A 19,705-nucleotide genomic window follows, 5' to 3' on the forward strand; every position below is an offset into this window, starting at 1 on the left:
TTTTTTAAAGTAGAAGTAAATAAAGATGTTGATTCTAACTATAAACGTTTCCATAACAATGTAAAATTAGGTTCAGAGCTACCTAAAGTGAGGAAGTAGAATATCAGAATTTCTTATTCCTTCCATATTTAGTATTTCTTCCTTAACACTTGTACATCTTTATTTCCTATTTCTGGAATGTCCTCTCCCTTTATTTGTCTTAGTATCGCTTTTCCTTCAATGCTGAGCATAAGTCCCACATTTTAAATACTCCAGCTTTTAGATTGTATTGTTTCATTGTTAATCTGATATTAGGACTTTTAACGTGTCTAGTACTCAGATATCTATCTGTCTATCTATCTATCTATCTTTTTATGAATGTAACCAATCTACGGAAGAACTCTGGGCAGGAAGAGTCTCTCATACACCTATCAAAGGCCCTCCACACAATATTATTTAGTCATATATTTTTTATTGATAGATGAAAATAGGAATTAGAGGCCACTGACATTATAAACTTTCAACAGCATGATTTTTATAAGAATTCTGTCACAAACTCTAGTGAGAAGAGCAGAGAAACATAGGAAGCAAAGGGCACACAGTAAGTTTGGTAAACCATTCTTTCTACAACAAGCTAGGCATCAGTCTCTCCACATGCTAAACCAGCTAGAAAAATGCATGCACACATATTTGTGTGCTTTTCTAAATACATTTTTTAAAAATGTTTTTTAATGTTTATTTATTTCTGAGACAGAGAGAGACAGAGCATGAGTGGCGGAGGGGCAGAGAGAGAGGGAGACACAGAATCAGAAGCAGGCTCCAGGCTCTGAGCCGTCAGCACAGAGCCTGACATGGGGCTTGAACTCACAAACCATGAGATCATGACCTGAGCCGAAATCGGTCATTCAACTGACCGAGCCACCCAGGTGCCCCACATTTTTTAATATCTATTTTATTTTTGAGAGAGAGAGAGAGAGAGGCAGAGAGAGAGAGAGGGAGACATAGAATCTGAAGCAGGCTCCAGGCTCTGAGCTGTCCACACGGAGCTCGACACGGGGCTCAAACTCACCAACCATGGGATCGTGACCTGAGCCGAAGTCAGTTGCTTAACTGACTGAGCACCCAGGTGCCCCATTTGTGTGCTTTTAAATATGTTTGCACATATTTTATACACACAAATATAATTAGAATATTATTGTGATAACAGTTAATTAAAAAGAAAATTGTAACAGGGTCAGGAAAGCAGGATTTAGTTCTATGACCTTAGGCAAATTACGTAATTTTCTGGGCTACAGGGTGACTTTTGTATATGAGCAAACAGGTCACTTACAGGCCTCAAATTCTATGATTTATGAAAGTAACTTCTTTAAAGCATTGGTAGCACTTGATCTACTGGGAATGTTATCCTAGTTTTTACTTTATCTTACTCTTCTGTCATTTTTAGTGATTTTGTTGTTGTTGTTCCTTTGGTGGGTGTTACAAAATTTAATACCTGGACCTCTGTTTTTCTCTATATATTTTACTGGTTATGATCTCAAGAGATAGTATAGTATAGGTGTTAAAAAAAAAAAAAACCCAACTCTGCGTGTGCCTGGGTGGCTCAATTGGTCAAGTGTCTGGCTCTCGATTTCAGCGCAGGTCATGATCTCATGGTTCGTGGGATCAAGCCCCGCCTTGGGCTCCATGCTGACAGCACAGAGCCTACATGGGATTCTCTCTCTCTCTCTCTCTCTCTCTCTCTCTCTCTCCCCTCCTCTTTTTCTGCCTCTCCTCTGCTCTTTCTCAAAATAAACAAACAAACACCAACTCTGGAATCAGACTGCCTAGGTTTGAATACTGGTATGCTGCTTGACTAACTGTGTGACCTTAGAGAAATCATTTATTCTCTCTGTGCCTCAATTTCCTCTTCTGGGATTATCTAGCTAGCTGTAAGAACAGTTATGAGAGTTAACACATATGCAGTACTTAGAACAGTGCCTGACAAGTACCCAAAAAGTACTAACATCACTTTCACCATGGATCTCTTATCTACTCTACCAAGCTTTCAACATCACTTATATGTGTTGACTCATACTTTATTCATACCTGTTGACCATGCACTTAATTATCCAAGTATCACCTTAAATTCATATGTGTGATATAAAATTCCTTATTTTCTCAATAAACCAGTTTGTTTCTTTAGCATTCCCTATTTTCATTATGGAACCCATTACTCCTTCTGTTCTACAGATTTGAAACCCTGAAAGTGGACTTTCCCATATAATCTATATCCAAATGGTCAGCAAGTTATGACAATTATAATTTCATAACATTGATTTTTCTTTGGCATCATTATATTCAGCACTAGGTTGATACCTTCCTTTCTGACCTATACCAAGTTTAGCAGTTTTCAGTACCCTCCCTATATTGGGTCTCTGCTGCATATGGTCATTGGATTATTTTGTTTAAAACTCTGTTTATATCACATCTCTGATTTCTAAATTCTAATCTTGAATCAAGTAGTAGCTGATAGACAAATCAGCTATGATGATACTGTGCCATCTAGGCCAGAGTACATAACAAGCTCAGAGAAAAGATTCCTTTAGATAAAATTGCTACCCTCCATGATGCATAAAGGGACTGGAATTGGAGTCTAACTCTCATCAGACTGGCATATTCCATAATTTGTGAGCCAATCTAGAAATCAAGCTATCATCAACCTAAATAAATTCCACCTCAGAGGAGCTGCTATCCAAAAAAGTAAACTAACTGTAACTAAGAAGATAATAATATCAGAATGAGTAGGGAAATAGTCTTTACTCTTTTCTGGAAAGGCCTACATATATTTTTCAATTAAATCATACCTCTTCTCTTTCCAAAAAAGGATTATTGGCAGCTGACAAAAACAGCAAATAAATTTTTCATTAAACTAGCACCCAAAAGGGAAAAATTTGGCTACAGGAAGAAAATAGAGGGGCGCCTGGGTGGCTCAGTCGGTTAGGCGTCCGACTTCAGCTCAGGTCACAATCTCGTGGTCCGTGAGTTTGAGCCCTGCGTCGGGCTCTGGGCTGATGGCTCAGAGCCTGAAGCCTGCTTCCGATTCTGTGTCTCCCTCTCTCTCTGCCCCTCCCCCGCTCATGCTCTGTCTCTCTGTCTCAAAAATAAATAAACGTTAAAAAAAATTAAAAAAAAAAAAGAAGAAAATAGATTTGCCAGTAGTAATGAGTAATAGAATTGAGGTAGGTAGGGAGAAAACTTGGCTCTTAGCTTCTTTGCAGCAACTAAGGTTAAAAAAAGAGACAAATTACAAAATTCATATAACCTGGAAGGAGAGAATTAAGTTGACAGTGGTATATATACATAAAGAGTGCCAAGTTTAAGTACTAGCTGGCCCTACCACTTATTAAATAAATGACCATGGACAAGTTACAACCTTTCTAAGCTCCAGTTTCTTCATCAGAAAAATGGACAGAATATACTATTTAGTTCCTGAGATAAAATAACATAATAGATATATGTGTGCCTTTCAAATTAACCAGTATGAGCAGTAGAAGCTAGATGTCAGAGAAAACAGAGCACTGAGAAGTCATTAGATATGAAATCACATCCTGAGTTTACCATTTAATTGATGTATGATCTTGAGTAAACCTCAAACTCCTTGGTCCTCAATTTCATCAGATGTAAAATAAGAATGCTGCAACTCTCACAGGCATTTTTGTGAGGATAAGAAGATAATCTACATATGAAAATATTTATGAATTTATGAAGCACAATGCAAATGTAAAGTATTATCATTGTAAGCCAGTTTATAAGTACTATCATAACTTGGGTATACTTTAGGGTGAGACTCAAGAAATGAGTTGGCAGTATGTCAATACCAGGCTCTCAATAACAAATGTATAGAATACTTAGCTAAATTTCTAACGCCATGTTTTGCACTTTAATGCATCAAACTTCAGGGCAAAGATGATGTAACACTTTTTTACAACAAACCCCCATAATACTGAACTTAAGTGTCTTACTCATTAGGTAGCTATTGAATGAATAGTTAAGAGAACAGGATAAAGTCTACGTAATTTCTTTTCCTATGTACTACAATGATTCAAATGTACCTGGTCGGAACAGCCATAAAAAAGCTTATCTATGTGCCCCTGTTGTAAGAGGCAGTGCTAAGTCAGCAAGTTTTATAGTTTATTGTTTTTCTACTACATGGATAAGAAGGTATGAAAAAGAATCAGAAGCTTTAAATCCCATTCACTCTGTCAGCCAGTACTATTTACTGAGTACCTACTATGTGACATGCACTGTTCTAGGCACTGGAGGTACAATAAGAAAATAAAGACCATACCCTCTTGGAATTTATATTCTAGTAGGGGGAAATCGTATTTGTAAGATAATTAAAACAGAGTATGTTATATGATGGTTAAGTGCTATGGAGGAAACTACGAAAAGAAATACAGAGGGACAGTGGGAAGTAGTACTTGTTATTTCAGCAGCTTTATTGAGCTATATCTCAAAATACCATACAATTTACCCACTTAAAGTGTAGAATGGCTTTCAGTATGTTCAGAGTTGCACAACCATTATTATAGTCAATTTTAGAACATTTTCATCACTCCATAAAAAAAGTAATCACACCCAATTTCTCCTTCCCCTTGGCCTCTGGCAACGACTAAGCTACTTTCTATCTCTTTGGATTTGTCTATTTTGGACAGTTCACTTAATGGAATCATACAATATGTGGTCCTTTGTGACTGGCTTCTTTCGCTTAGCATAATGTTTTCAGGGTTCATCCATGTTGCAGCCTGTATCAGTACTTGATTCCTCTTAACTGCCAAGTAATATATCACTGTATAAATATACTATATGGTTTATCCATCCATTCACTGAAGGACATTTGCGTTTTCATTTTTTGACTATTACAAATAATGCTGCTATGAATACTCATGTACAAGTTATTGTGTGGACATACCTTTCCTTTCTTTTGTATATACAACTAGAACTGGAACTGCTGGGTTGTATGGTAACCCTGTTTAGTCCTTTGAGGAACTGCTACAGTTTTCCAAAACAACTACACTATTTTACATTCCCAACCAAAGTGTATGAGGGTTCCATTTTCTCCATATCTTTATCAACACTTGTTATATTTGTCTTTTTCACAATAGCTATTCTCGTGGGTGTGAAGTAATATCTACTCGTGGTTTTGATTTTTCATTTCTCTGATGGCTAATGATGTCGAGCATCTTTCCATGTGGTTTTTGCCCATTTGTAGATCTTCTTTGGAAAAGCCTTTTCAGATCCTTGCCCTTTTAAAAGTTGTCTTTTTATTGTTGAGTTGTAAGAACTCTTTATATATTCTAGACACAACTCCCTTATTGGACAGAAAATTGGCCAAAATTTTCATCCACTTTGTGGGCTTCTCACTTTCTTCATGGTGTCTTTTGAAGGACAAAAGTTTTCAATGTCAATGATAATCTCTATTTTCTTTTGTTGCTTGTGCTTTTGAGTTCAAGCTTGTGCTCGTATGATCTCTGAGAATCCTAATCCAAGGTAATGAAGATTTACACCTGTGTTTCCTTTTAAGAATTTTGTAGTTTTTAGCTCTTACATTTCAGTCTTTGATCCATTTTGAATTAGTTTTTATATCTGATATGAAAGTTGGGGTCCAAATGCATTCATTTGCATGTAGATATCCACTTGTCCCAGCATCATTTGTTGAAAAGACTATTCTTTCCCCATTGAATTTTCTTGGTACTTTTGTCAAAATTCAATTGAACATAAATATGAAGGTTTATTTCTGGACTCTTCAATTTTATTCCATTCAGGGAGATACTACTTGATGCAGTGCTAAGGAAAGGTTTCTCTGAGGTGCTATTTAAGTAGAATCCTAAATGAAGTGAGGAAGTGAAGCACACGGATATCTGGGGGAAAAACATTCCAGGCCAAAAAAAAAAAAAAAAATCCTGAGGTGGGAATGTCCTTGGTGTTTTTGAAGACGAGCAAGGAGGCCAGTGTAGTTGGAGGGAAGAGAGATGAAGAGATGAGAAGAGAGTTGGCAGACCAGGTAGAGCCATGATAAGGGTTTTGCCTTTTACTCTATGTAAGATGGGAAGCCTCTGGAGGCTTTTGAGTAGAGGACCAATGATTTGACTTACTTTCTAAAAGATTTACTCTGGCTGGTGTATGAAAATATACTACAGGAGAGAAAGATTATAAGAGAGACTACTTGGAAGATTATGGCAATGACTGAGACATGAGGAGACAATCACAGTAGGATTTAGTGGTAGAGGTCATGAGAAATGGTAGAATGCTGGACATTTTTTTAAGGTATGGATGTGACAAAAGTGTAGGGCAACAGTTTTTTGGTCTGAACAACTAGAATGATGAAGTTACCATTTATTAAGATGTGGAAGACTATATATAGAAGGAGAAGTTTTGGAGGTCTGTGTAGGGGAATCAGAAACTGGATTGTCAGCATGTTAAGTATGAGGTATTTACTAGATAATGAAATATGAATAGGAAATTTAATATGCACATCTAGAATTAGGGGAGAGATCTATTGTCAATGTCGAAGCCTTGAGATACTAAACTTTTCTGTAAATCCCATTACACAACTGAGTTTACAGTTATCTAAAACTTTTTAGTCTTTTACACATACACCATTAAGGTACATCATACTCTGGCTCTTTAATAGTCTTATGCCAGCAACTGAAGTAATTCCATCTCCAATTGTGTAAATTAAGTTGTTGCAGTTATAATGCTAGTTGTTCTATCTTAGGAGTGGGTGGGCAATCTGCCATGAGGTGAGCATTGCCTATCCCAGCCTCTTGCCTCTGGTGCCCATTCCATGCTCTTAGCTGAGTGTACCATGGGGCTTAAAGTGTTTACTTTGAAAAAAATCAGAGTGTTCAAGTAAGATCTACTATCATGTCCAAGGATGGCACAGGGGCACCAATTATCCACTCCTGACCTGGGGACATAGAGATAAAACATAGCAATACATGACTCTTTCAATGTCCTCTAATTGGAATGAATTGTTTAAATCCTTTAATGAGGATCTATTAATTTGGGGGAGGGGAGATATACACTCAATTTTCCATATTTTTCTGTTGAATTTCATCTTTTTTTTTTTGAGAAAGAGTGAGCGAGTGAGCAAGGGGCAGAGAGAGAGGAGAGAGAGAGAGAATCCCATGAAATGCAGAGAAAGAGGGAGAGAGAGTATGGAGCCCAGAGTAGGGCTCGAGTTCACAAACTGTGAGATCATCACCTGAGCTGAAGTTGGATGCTTAACCAACTGAGCCACCCAGGCACCCCCACTGAATTTAACCTTGAAAAAACTTGGCCTTGCTATTTCAATCTTCTAAGTTATTTCTGAATCCTTTAATTTCCCCCAACATTCAACAATCCTCTTAATTTAATACACAATTATCCATACTTGCTAATACTTTCATCTCATTAATAAATATAATTAACAAGGTTAATTCCAGGCAGAGTTCTGTGACACACCTCCAAAGTCTTGCCTGAAGTTTGACACTAATCCATTAATTGGTTCTTTTGCCTATCATCATTTAACTGGATATAACTTCATTTCATTACAGCATTAACTAATTCACATTTACCAAACTTTACTAGTACTGGCCTACAATGATCACTGCCCACCATTAATTTTCTATTTTAGAATATTTCTTTAGTTTGAAACATTAACTTTTTTCTTTATTGAAAACCTAGAACATTAGGTAAAATAACCCATTTTCTAATTTTTAGTGTTTTTCTGTTTGACTTAATAGAATCTGGCATCAAGGAAACTTACTTTATGTATTATTCTATGTGAAAAGAGGTATGATTTTTAACATATTTAAATTTATTTAAATTTTACACCATGTAGTTTGCATTTTAATCTTGGGAACTTGAAATTTCACATACTTTATTTGATGGAAATTTTCACCTCCAAATGTTATTAACATATTTTGCAATCTGCACACTGTCCTTTCCCAATATACTGGTCATCTTTTAGACTAAAGAAACACACTAAAACAAAAATACTTACTACAGAAGTAGGCTGCTCTGAAAAACAGAAATGACAATTTTTAATTATTGTGGTAAAAAATTAAAATATCAACATTGTAATATACAAGATGTATTCATGGTAACCATCAAGGTTAATAGCCTACCCTTACATATACAAAAAATGTATTAGAGGCACATTTAAAAACAAGACAAGGGAAATTACATAAAGAGAAAACAGATTACATATATAAAGTTTTTTAAAAACCTTACCTCCTCACAGCATCGCCTGCTTACAATAGCCCTATAGTCAATTCTATCCCAGAGTTGGTCCCTTAATTTTAAGAAATTAGGGAACAATTTTCTCCAGTTTTTCCCTAAAGCCCATGGAAAAATTTCATATTTGGATTCTTCTTCATCTTCTTCAACTGTATTAGCCAGATACCTAACAAAAAAGACCAACAACTCAAAAAAGAAATGGGAAAAGGACAAGAACAGGCAGTTCACAAAAATATATATAAATTACTTACAAACACATAAAGATGTTCAACCTCACTCATAATTAAAAAATGTAGACCAAAAATAGAAATACAGTGAATTTTACCTTGTTGAGTTCTGGATATTTTGTTTGTTTTTTAATGTTTATTTATTTTGAGAGACAGAAGGGGCAGAGAGAGAGGGAGAGAGAGAATCCCAATCAGGCTCAACACTTAGCATGGAGCCCAACATGGGGCTTGATTCCACAACCATGAGATCATGACCTGAGCTGAAATAAGAGTCAGAGCTTAACCAACTGAACCACCCACCCAGGCGACCCAAGTTCTGGATATTTTTGTATTCCTATAAAATTTGAACTTTGTTCCAGGATGCAGTTAAGTTACTTAGAAACAGTCTGATCCTTTCAGGCCTTGCTTTAATGATTTGTTAGGTGGATCTAGAGCAATGTTCAGTCTGGGGTAATTATTCCCCACTACTGAAGCAAGACATTCTTGAGTACTCTACTCAATATTCTGTTAATTATGAGTTTTTTCAGTCTGGCTGGTGGGAACAGGCAAAATTCCCACCTCTGGGTGAATGTTAGGCACTGTTCCCTCTAATCTTTCCCCACACCCAAGTAGTTTCCTTATATACATATGGAAATCAGAATCCTCCTAAATACATGAGAGGGGATCAGGCATGCACAGAAACAGGTACACATGACTCATAATAAAAAGAATCATCAACCAAAATTGACACGTTAGAAGTAACAGACATTAAACAGACAAGGACATTAAAACTGTTATATTTACTCCAGATGTTCAAAAAGAACAGGAGACACAAAGTGTACTTCTAGAGATGAAAACTATCTGTACAATGAAAAATACATGGAGTAGGATTAATATACTAAATACTACAGAAGAAAAGATTTGTGCACTGAAGACAGCAATATAAACTATCTAAACTGAAACATATAGAAAAAAAGAAACAAAAATAATAGAGCCATCAATGAGCTGTGAGACAACTTCAAGTGGTCTAATGAAGGCGAAACTGGAGTCCCTAACAAGAGTTGGGTGGACAGAAAAAATATTTGAAGAAATAATCGCTGAAAGTTTTTGAAATTTTATGAAAACTATAAACATACAAAGAAGCTGGATGAACTCCAAAGCACAAAATATGAAGAAAATTACATCAACATACAACATAATCAAATTATTCAGAACAGGTGATAAAGAGAAAATCATAAAGGCAGTCCAGACAAAAAACGAGACGTTAGATAACACAGAAACAGAGGTAATGACAGAGATTTCCCACTGGAAACAATGAAAGCACCATAGATGATTTTCTAAGAAAAACAAGCAACTTCCAATAAAAAAAGTGTAAAACATGTAAGGGAACAGTGTACCATAAACATAAACAGACCCTGAGGTCTGAAGATACTGAAATTAATAGTCCAACACGAAAGAAATAAATCCTAAAAGCAATAAGACAGGAAGGCAAATGATCCCAAGTGGAAGGTTTGAGATGCAAGAAGGAATAGTAAGCAAAGATATAAATATGTGAGTAAGTCCTTAAACAAATGTTCAGTGTAAAAACAACAATAATAATGTCTCAAAGTTTTTGGAGGGCTTCATGTAGAACCACAGAATTGCAAAACAAGAGAATATAAGTTGAGAAAGGGGTGACTGGAGTTAAAATGTTTACAGCTCTTGATTAAAAATAACTGGGATAGAGCTTCCTGGTTGGTGAACATGCAGAGATCAAGGGGTGCTGAAGGGTTATGGAAGCTCCATGCCTTTTCCTCATACCTTGCCCTATGCAAATCTTCCATCTGGCTGTTCCTGAGTTATATCCTTTTATAAGAAACCAGTAATCTAGTAAGTTAAAAAAATAGGTAACTAGGATAACTGCTGAAAGGATATAGACTGCATAATTTCCTAAAAAGCAGAGGAATAAAAGGTATCAAAAAATAAAAATTAAAAAGATCTCACAGAAAAAGTGGGACGTAAAGACAACAAGATAGTAAAAAATTCAAATATATAAGCAATAATATAGAATATTATTATTCTGCAGTGAAAATGAATGAACTAGAGCTACACATATCAATATAAGTGAATCTCAAATCATATTATAAAGAAACAGAAGGAAGTTACAGAACAACAGTGCACATTATTCTTTTACATATAGCTTAAAAACAGGAAAAACCAAACGATATATTATTTAGAGGGTTATATACAGAATAAATAAAATCAAGAAAATTACTATCTGTGGAAGGGAGGGGGCTCTAACTGGGAAATTGTGCACTGTGAGCCTCTAAGATTCTGGCAATGTTCTATTCTAAAGTTGAGTCATGGGTATATGAGTATTTGTTCTGCTTTTTCTTTAACATAAACATATACACATTCCATATACTCCTTTTATAGATATGTCACATTAGAAAAATTCAAAAGGCACAGAAATGTATAGTATACTTCTATTCATATAATATATACACTGGTTCATGTATAGAAAATTATTTCTAGACAGATACACATGAAATGGTCATTGTTCTTGAGGAAGGATGCCAACGTCTTGAGACACGAATACTTACTTTTAATTGTATACCTACTTATGTCCTTTTAAAAAACTACATGCATATTCAATTTAGTTACATTAATATAAAAATAGCACCTACCTATTACTTTACCTTCCCTTAAAATAACTGTACATATTTTTAAATTACCATAATATAAAAGCATCTTATTATGAAACCCATTCAGTTATATGAATCCAATCATGTCCTCTGTGAAATTACATAATTTCTTACTTTAGTATCCTTGATAGTTCTTAGTAAAGGGTAGACAGAAGCCAGAGGTTGGCTCCTTTCACGCTTGTTAACCAAATAAAACAAAATCTATAACATACTGTGGTACTATGCTATCAGAACTACATTGTAATTCTACTCTAGATTAACAATTTTTCAGGCTCAATGTTATAAAAATATTTGTATTGTATGCATGTAAGTTGTCTTCTAATTTGAAATAGATTTTCTTGGAGCAGAGTTCATTTCTTTTGTATAATAGCTAATTATGCTTATCCAAATAAAGAATTAAGAACAACCACACGTTAAAGGATGCAAAAAAAAAACAATTTAGATACATGTTCCTTCCCTTTAAGCAGCCTATAGTCAAGTAGAAGAAGTAACTAAGTATGAAACAAATAACTGTACAAGAGAATATGGAATAATGACAATAAAAGTCCTGAGTGTTGTAAGAACATATAGGAAGGAAAAGAACTTGAGTTAGAACTGTGGCTAACTGGGACATTTGGGTGACTCAGTCAGTTACACATCTGACTCTTGATTTCAGCTCAGGTCAAGATCTCAGGAACTGTGAGACCGAGCCCTGCGTCAGGTCCTGTGCTGCACTTCATGCTGTAAGTGTGGAGCCTGCTTGGGATTCTCCCTCTACCTCTCAAAATAAATAAATAAACTTAAAAAAAAAAAAAAAGAACTGTCGCTAAGAAAATATTTACTGAGAATTATTGAGTCAGGATATATAAAAAAGTATGATTAGATATAAAATGGAAATTATAATCCATGTTATACAGACTACTACACGGTAAACTCGTGCTGCTTTACTTTACTGGTAATAACATTACCAAAATGTCAAACAAATCCAATTTCAGGCATTTGTAAGAATTAAAAAGAAAGCTTCTTTTGGTTTGTTTTTAATTTGCAGGTAGAAAAAACTACAAAATAGATATTGTATCAACATAGAGGTATAATATAATACTAAGGAGACATGTTAACAGCAATGTAGCTTAGTGGTTAATCACTAAATTTGGCCACAGGCAAGTCACACCTGACTGTGCACCCCAGCCCTGCCACTTACTAACTTTTGTGAGACTTGGAAGTACTTCCCTTCCTAAGTCTCAATTTCCCCATATGTAGAATGAAGAGAATTTAATAATGTATCTCACAGAGAAGATTCAAGCTTATAAAAAAACAATTTTTGTGGTGTCCTGCACATAACACTCAGTATTAGTTAGTACTATTATATTCCCACAGTTTATCAATCATCACTAAATTTTATAAGGTTCATTATCCCTTATGCATGGGGAAATATGTCTTCTAAATACAAGGAGAGATCAGTTTCTTCTAGTCCTATTTCTTGAATCACACTTTGAGTCTGAATTAAATAGACTTTGAGTAAAAACTCACTCATCAGTGCAAACAGTTGTTGAGGTATTCAACTTAAGTATTTTTTATATGTAGTTCCCTAGTTAAGTACTTAAAATTATATTCATACATTCCCAACTGCAGTATTATATCCAGGTACTGGGTATAAAAAGTTTCGAGATTGAGATACATTTTCTTAAACATTGCTTCTAGTATAATTCTGACCTATAGGCTGGAAAGCCATGTTATTAAAACCATTTAACAGAAATGGTTAGTATCAAAGCTAGTATGAACAATCCAATATAAAGTCAATAGAAGAATTGGAAAAAACAGCTATATTCCTTGGTCAAAGTTCAGTGTGTTAAGTAAAAGAGTCAGTGGTTACTAAAGAAAGGTGTCAGATATGAATAACTTCTTTTTTTAAAATGTTTTTTGATGTTTACTTTTGAAAGAGAGAGAGAGGCAGACAGAGCACGAGTGGGGGAGGGGCAGAGAGAGAGGGAGACAAAGAATCCGAAGCAGGCTTCAGGCTCCAAGCTGTCAACACAGAGGCACCCAGGCACCCCAGATATGAATAACTTTTAGGTTACAGACAAAAATCTATAATTAATATGTTTGTAGCATTTTCCACAAGTTGTTTCATGTAAAAGGAAAATGATGATGACTTTAAGTTTATTTTGAGAGGGAGAGCATGCGCATGTGCATGAGTGGGGTAGGGGCAGAGAGAGAGAGGAAGAGAGAATCCCAAGCAGGCTCCACACTGTGTGGTGGATCCCAACAGGGTGCTCGATCCCACAAACCATAAGATCATCTGCAAGATCATGATCTGAACCGAAAACAAGAGTCAGACGCTTAACTGACTGAACCACACAGGTGCCCCAATGACGATGATTTTTGCTATAAATTTACTGGAAATTTCAAACCAAATATTCTGGATTTTAAAACATATCTGAGTCCAAAAGAGGAGAATTTGGGATAATTTATATGGAGCACTCTGAAATATGTAAAAGATACAATACAAACCCAAGTGGAATACTGAAAAATAAATCTTACGCATATGGCAGGATAAGATCAGTAAAAAGAACATAAAAATATTCTATTAGTAAAAAAATATATAACTTCTATATATAAAGCCTATTCAAGGATATACATCAGGTTTTTAAAAGCCTCTGTTTTATTTTTTTATGGGTTGCAATGTTAACTTCATTTACTTATTTTTTTAAGTAAGCTCATACCCAATGTGAGGCCAGAACTTACAACACAGAGATCAAGAGTCGCAAGTTCTACCTAATGAGCCAGCCAAGAGTCCCAAAACAGACTGTTAAATAAGTTATCATATGTATTATAAATAAGGACCACAAAAATCACTTAGTAGAAAGCATACTTACAGAGCAATAAAGAAATTTATCCTGGTATGCTCATTTATGGTAAATTTAGCTCTCTTGAAATAAACAAAGGTCATAGCCAAAAGATACTATAGGGAAAAAAGTAAAAGTTAATATTAATGTTTTACGTTCATACGTAAAACTGCTTTAAGATAGTTATCTTTAAGATGAATAATAAGCTAAAAACAATAAAGCATTATCTATCTTTATTACAGAATTACCTATTTATTTGGGTCCTTATTTGCTGGCTTCCTGTAATCCATGTGAATGGTAAGAAATAGTTCTGAACCATTTATCATGATTAAGATTAGGAAGAACTCCTAAATTTTATTATTGCCAATATTTTTTGAATCAAAACCCTAATTTTTTTCTATCTTAAATTTCAAATACATAGAGAAGTTGAAATAATAATAAAACAAATAACCATACATCCTTCACCTAGATTCATCAATTGTTAGTGTGTTGCCACATTGGCTTGACATATGTATCTATACAAAAATTTTTTCCTGACTCCTTCCAGTTAATTGCAGACACCTATACTCATTTTTCATTCATTCATTCATTCATTCATTCATTCATTCATTGTGGGGGGGATTTTTAAATTGAGGTATAATTGACACAGATGTATATATTTAAAGTTTACGATGTGATGATTTGTTATATACATTGTGAAGTGAATAGCAAAAACAGGTTAATCAACATATCCTTCACCTCACATAATTATCTTTTTTCCCTTTTTGTTAAGAACACCTAGGGTCTACTCTCTTAGCAATTTCACGTACTCACTTTTAAAAATAACTTCAAATCAGAAATTAGAATAATTTATTCTAATGGCTCTATTTTCTTCAGAAAAAAAGTGTTTTAAATGTGTTATTAGAAAGACATATCTTTCCTGGTATTAGGGCACTGTCCAGGTTCTATATGTTAAAACTAAAAACAATTAAAGTACTGATGTATTAGATTCTCTCTCCTAAAATGCCTTTTTATCCTACCTTCACAGGATTCACTACAAAGGTGACTCCAAGATTTCAAGATAACTTTTCAGTAGAGAACTCTTAAATACGGTATGCATGGTTAGTTACTTTAAAAGCACTGCCCCCTGCTGTCCAGCAACTTTAATTACTGTAATGCATTTAAAACTGTAAAGTAGGAAACTTACAACTCCACATGCACATTATTACACAGCTATTTTATATGAAGGCATTAATATTAATTTTTAGAAGTGTTAGAAAAATTGTTATGTTTAAAAAGATCTCATCTTTTAGAAATACATCTTGAAATATTCATGGATAAAATAGTCTAGTTTTGGGAAGAAGGATTAGAAGAAACAAGCAGAGCCATGAGCTGATGATTACTGTAGCTCCATGATAGGCACATAGAGGTTTTTTAATTCTATTTTCTCTACCTCAAGGTATACATGTTTGAAATTTTCTAAAATTAAGTTTCCAAAATTAGAGATTAAAAAGACCAAACTTCGATTTTATCTGTGTTATCTTAAGCTTGAAATAAAAAAGTTCACATCAATATTAACTTAATGTATATTTAATCATAAGCCAGGCTTCCATTCATACCTTTCCCACATTAAATGGGACATTAAATTTAAGTGTGAAATGAAGTCATGCTGAATTTTCTGATATGACTACCTGGTCTAAGATACCATTTATAAAGCTGAGATCATAACTGTTCTGCTAAATCTAAAAAGTACAGAAATATGGTCCCTAGTATGTAAGTCAGCATCATGACGATCTTTTAGAAACAAAGATTCTGAAATAAAAAACACAAGGACCTAATTTTATCTATAAAATTATTGGGATTTGTTTTACCTATAAAATATTAACTGTATAACAGACCGCCTTAGTGAAATTAATCTCAGAATATTCAGTAATTCAGAATTACTCCATAGCCTGATAAAAGGTGATAATTCTGATCAAAACATGTTAAGTCTATACTGATTCTTGTTTTCAATCAGATAACAGACTTAAGGTCACTTAAATATAATTAATAATATTCTGCAATTCCTCAAGTATAAAATGAGTCTATGATGTATGCTAATTTCAAAAATTAATGCATAAGGATTACCCTTAGAAGGAGCAATGCAGGCTAGTCCTTTTCCTAACAATAATTAATAGGATAGAAAATTCTTATAAGGTTTTGTTAAAGTTCTGACGGTTTAGTAACATAATAATTACATCTTTACCAAATTTACCTTGTCTGCAATTTTACAGCAGCAGTCCATCCACAAGAAATCTTGAATTAAATCGTCATCTAGAACAAAAGATAGCTATGACTTGTCTTTTAAAAACAGAATGTTTCCTTTTGAAGAATTAATTTCAAGATAGGGGATTATAAATGATGCTTAGAAATCAAACAAAAATGCCTGGACAAGTACTGTCTAAAATGTAATTTTCACTTCTTTGGTGCATTTACCATTGCAAGCACTGTACAAAAAGTTACGGCTTTTACTCTTGGCTTTCCCATCTGATTTGCTCGGGCCAGAGAGGGTATGGTAGAAGTGTTTGGTTTCCTGACTATCCCAATAGCTCTTTGAGAAAGATGTCTTGGGTAACTGTAGATTAGCTCTTTATTACTTTCAAAAATCAATCTTTACTGGTAGAAATGGAGTCTGATAAAAGATAACTCAGTCTTTAAGAAATAATGACTAAATGAATATTACTGATTTTCAAACTGTTTTTACTCTTCCTACTACTTTCCCCTGTTAGGTCTCAGGGTATTTTCAGTTTTGAATTCTTCTTTTCACCTATTTATCTCTGTCCAACTATCTATTATACAAATAATAATGAAAATGTCTATATAAAGATTCATAGTTTATTAGCTATTTACAATTAATACTTAATTCTGGAAAAACTGAGTATTATGACAAAAGATTAACAAAAATACTTTTAAAATATGCAAAAAGTAGGTCAAAAGTACTTACTTCAATTTTAAAAGGTCAAAATATATAATCCCCAAATATATGAGTAGTTGTCTGAATACAATCTGAGAAAATCTGCTTTTTCTATTCCCCCCTTCATTTTAAGTTAAATAACAAACAAAACATACTTCTTTACACTAATTTTTACATCCTAGAAATATCAATATGGTCAAATACATGGAAAATTCCAAGAATAAGTACACATTTTCTTAGAATTAATTTCTGCCTTGTTAATTCCATTTTTTAAAAAGTAAACTCTACACCCAACATGGGGTTCTAACACACAACCCCAAGATCAAGAGTCTCATGCTCTACTGAGCCATCCAGGCATCCAGCTATTTCTTAAATTACTTATGGTAGAACCAGGTATTTTCTATTTCTCAGGATCAGCTATGAATAGTAGAAAAGTTTGTTGGTAATAGTTTTGCACTAGTCTTAATAAAGAGAAGGGGGAACTTATATTAAGAGTATTATACTTACACTACTTACATTTTTTCTTTTTAGCTCATCTTCTGATTTTACTTTAAATCTTAACCAGCTTGCCCTTTCTTTTTTTATTTCTTTTTTTCTTTCTTTTTTTTCTTGCTTTTTTCTTTCTTTCTTTCTTTCTTTCTTTCTTTCTTTCTTTCTTTCTTTCTTTCTTTCTTTCTTTCTTAAGGTTTATTTATTTTGTGTGAGAGAGAAAGTGCGAGTGGGAGAGGAGCAGAGAGAGGGAGAGAGAGAGAATCCTAAGCAGGCTCTACACTGTCAGTGCAGAACCTGATACGGGGCTCAAACTCACAAACCATGAGATCTTGACCTGAGCTGAAGTTGGACTCTTACCAACTTAGCCACCCAGGCACCTGCCTGCCTCTCTTTCTCTTCCTTCCTTTTCTCCTCCTTCTCCTCCTCCCTTCCTTCCTTTCCTCCTCCTCCGCCTCCTTCTTCTCCTTCTCCTCCTCCTTCTTCTCCTCCTTCTCCTCCTCCTTCTTCTCCTCCTTCTCCTCCTCCTCCTTCTTTTTTCATATATATTTTTTTTTAAGATTTTTGTCTTCTGAGCAGGGCGAACACTCTTGTCCCCAACTGACTTCTGCGTGTTACCTGGATCTAAGAGACTGTGGTACCTACATGACTTGATTCACTCCTACAGATATTTACCAGAATCCATCTATCCTACCCTTTAGTCTAATCTGTCTACCTTACTACCTTACCTTAAAAAAAAAATTTGTCCCTTCCTTGGCTACTAGAATATAAAAAAGTTTCTTGTTTTAAGAAATTTGTCAGCAAAGTAGCATTGTCTCATGATCTGAACAGATAAATTTAAACTCATTTCATGAGCATGATGATAAAGCATAATTTTTAAAAATATTCCCCTGGGATCCCTGGGTGGCTCAGTTGGTTAAGTGTCCAACTCAATTTTGGCTCAGGTCATGATCTCATGGTTCCTGAGTTTGAGCCCTGTGCTGACAGTGCAGAACCTGCTTGGGATTCTCTCTCTCCCTGGCTGGCTCAGTAGGAAGAGCATGGGACTCTTGATCTGGGGGTCATGAGCTGGAGCCCCACACTTGGTGTAGAGATTACTTAAATAAAAATAAAATATTAAAAAATAATTCCTGGGGCGCCTGGGTAGCTCAGTCAGTTAAGCATCCAACTCTTGATTTTGCCTCAGGTCATGATCTCAGAGTCATGGAATCAAGCTCCACTAAGCAAGGAGCACGGAGCCTGCTTAAGATTCTCTCTCTCCCTCTCCCTCTGCCACTTCCCCATGTGCACATGTGCTCTTTCTCTCTCTTTCTCTCTCTCAAAGAAAAAAAAAATCCCTACATATAATACTGAAACTTCTCGAGGTTGGCCAACCTTCCCAGTTTGCTCAGTTTCAGCACTGAAAATCCTGGGAAACACCTCAGGCCCAGTCAAACTGGGCTGGTTGGCTCACCTGAGACTTTATGTAGTATTTTACTTAGGTCACACAAAACTCATGCTATGAATGTGAATTGCTCAGAATTCACATTTGACACTTGGATTTAAGTAGTCTAGAAGCAAGATGAATCTGAACTTCAAATCCAAAAGCAATCCAAAACAACAAAAATCCAACATTAAAAAAAAAAAAAAAAGAGACAAACCCTAAGTAAAACAAAAACAAATTGATTGGAGACAGAAAATCTGACATAGAAAATAACAACATCTTCTTTGATTATTATGAAAATAATAAAGTAGATCTTTAGATTCTCTCATTTTTAAGTACCTTACAATTACTGCTATTACAACATTTTAAACGTACCAAATAATTTAAAGAAAGCAGTCATTTCCTGTCGCTGTATAACTAGACAGGGTCCTTTGGGGCGTTTAGACTTGTTGCTATTATGTGCATTTTTTTCAGATGCTGGCCAACTATCTTTAAAAATAGGACGCTTCAGATTAATGGGTTTTTTAGGCTGATGTGATCTATTTGACCCTGATTTTACATGAACAGTGACAGTAGGCGGTGTCTCACAACACAGCTGATTATGTCTCATTTTGGTTTCCCAAGATTCCTGTAAAAATAAAACATAATAATTTACCACACTCTTGTTCATTTCTATATAAAAACAACTAATCAGATGACATTACCAGATGCAGTCATATAAAATGTTATTGAACTTGCTACTAAAATACTATTTGTGATAGTAACTCACATAAGAAATTGCTTTTATCATTCATTGCTAAGAAATGCTATGTTTCCTTTGGGTAACTGATAACACCTTCTCTTCTCAGTAAGATCCTGTACACCATTTTGCTTTGACTACTAGGGAACCCAAAACCAAATTTGAA

The 19,705-nt window shown here is 34.7% G+C and overlaps 1 protein-coding gene across 1 annotated transcript in view; it reads right to left on the bottom strand.

Moving 5' to 3' along the window:
• The window catches only part of SPDYA (speedy/RINGO cell cycle regulator family member A), a 31,919-nt gene extending 12,491 nt beyond the window's left edge, over positions 1-19,428 (bottom strand). The window contains exons 1-4 of the mRNA XM_047068501.1: positions 19,176-19,428; positions 16,190-16,248; positions 13,987-14,072; positions 8,236-8,407 (exon numbers count right to left, since the gene is read on the bottom strand). Coding sequence (XP_046924457.1) covers positions 8,236-8,407; positions 13,987-14,072; positions 16,190-16,248; positions 19,176-19,410 — 552 coding nt within the window. The 5' untranslated portion in view covers positions 19,411-19,428. The remainder of the gene's footprint in view (positions 1-8,235; positions 8,408-13,986; positions 14,073-16,189; positions 16,249-19,175) is intronic.
• Between the last annotated feature and the right edge of the window lie 277 nt (positions 19,429-19,705).

Source organism: Lynx rufus, unplaced genomic scaffold, assembly GCF_022079265.1.
Source record: "Lynx rufus isolate CCGP_SWC_20201006 ecotype Redwood Valley unplaced genomic scaffold, mLynRuf1.p SCAF_8, whole genome shotgun sequence".
NCBI classification, from domain to species: Eukaryota; Metazoa; Chordata; class Mammalia; order Carnivora; family Felidae; genus Lynx; species Lynx rufus.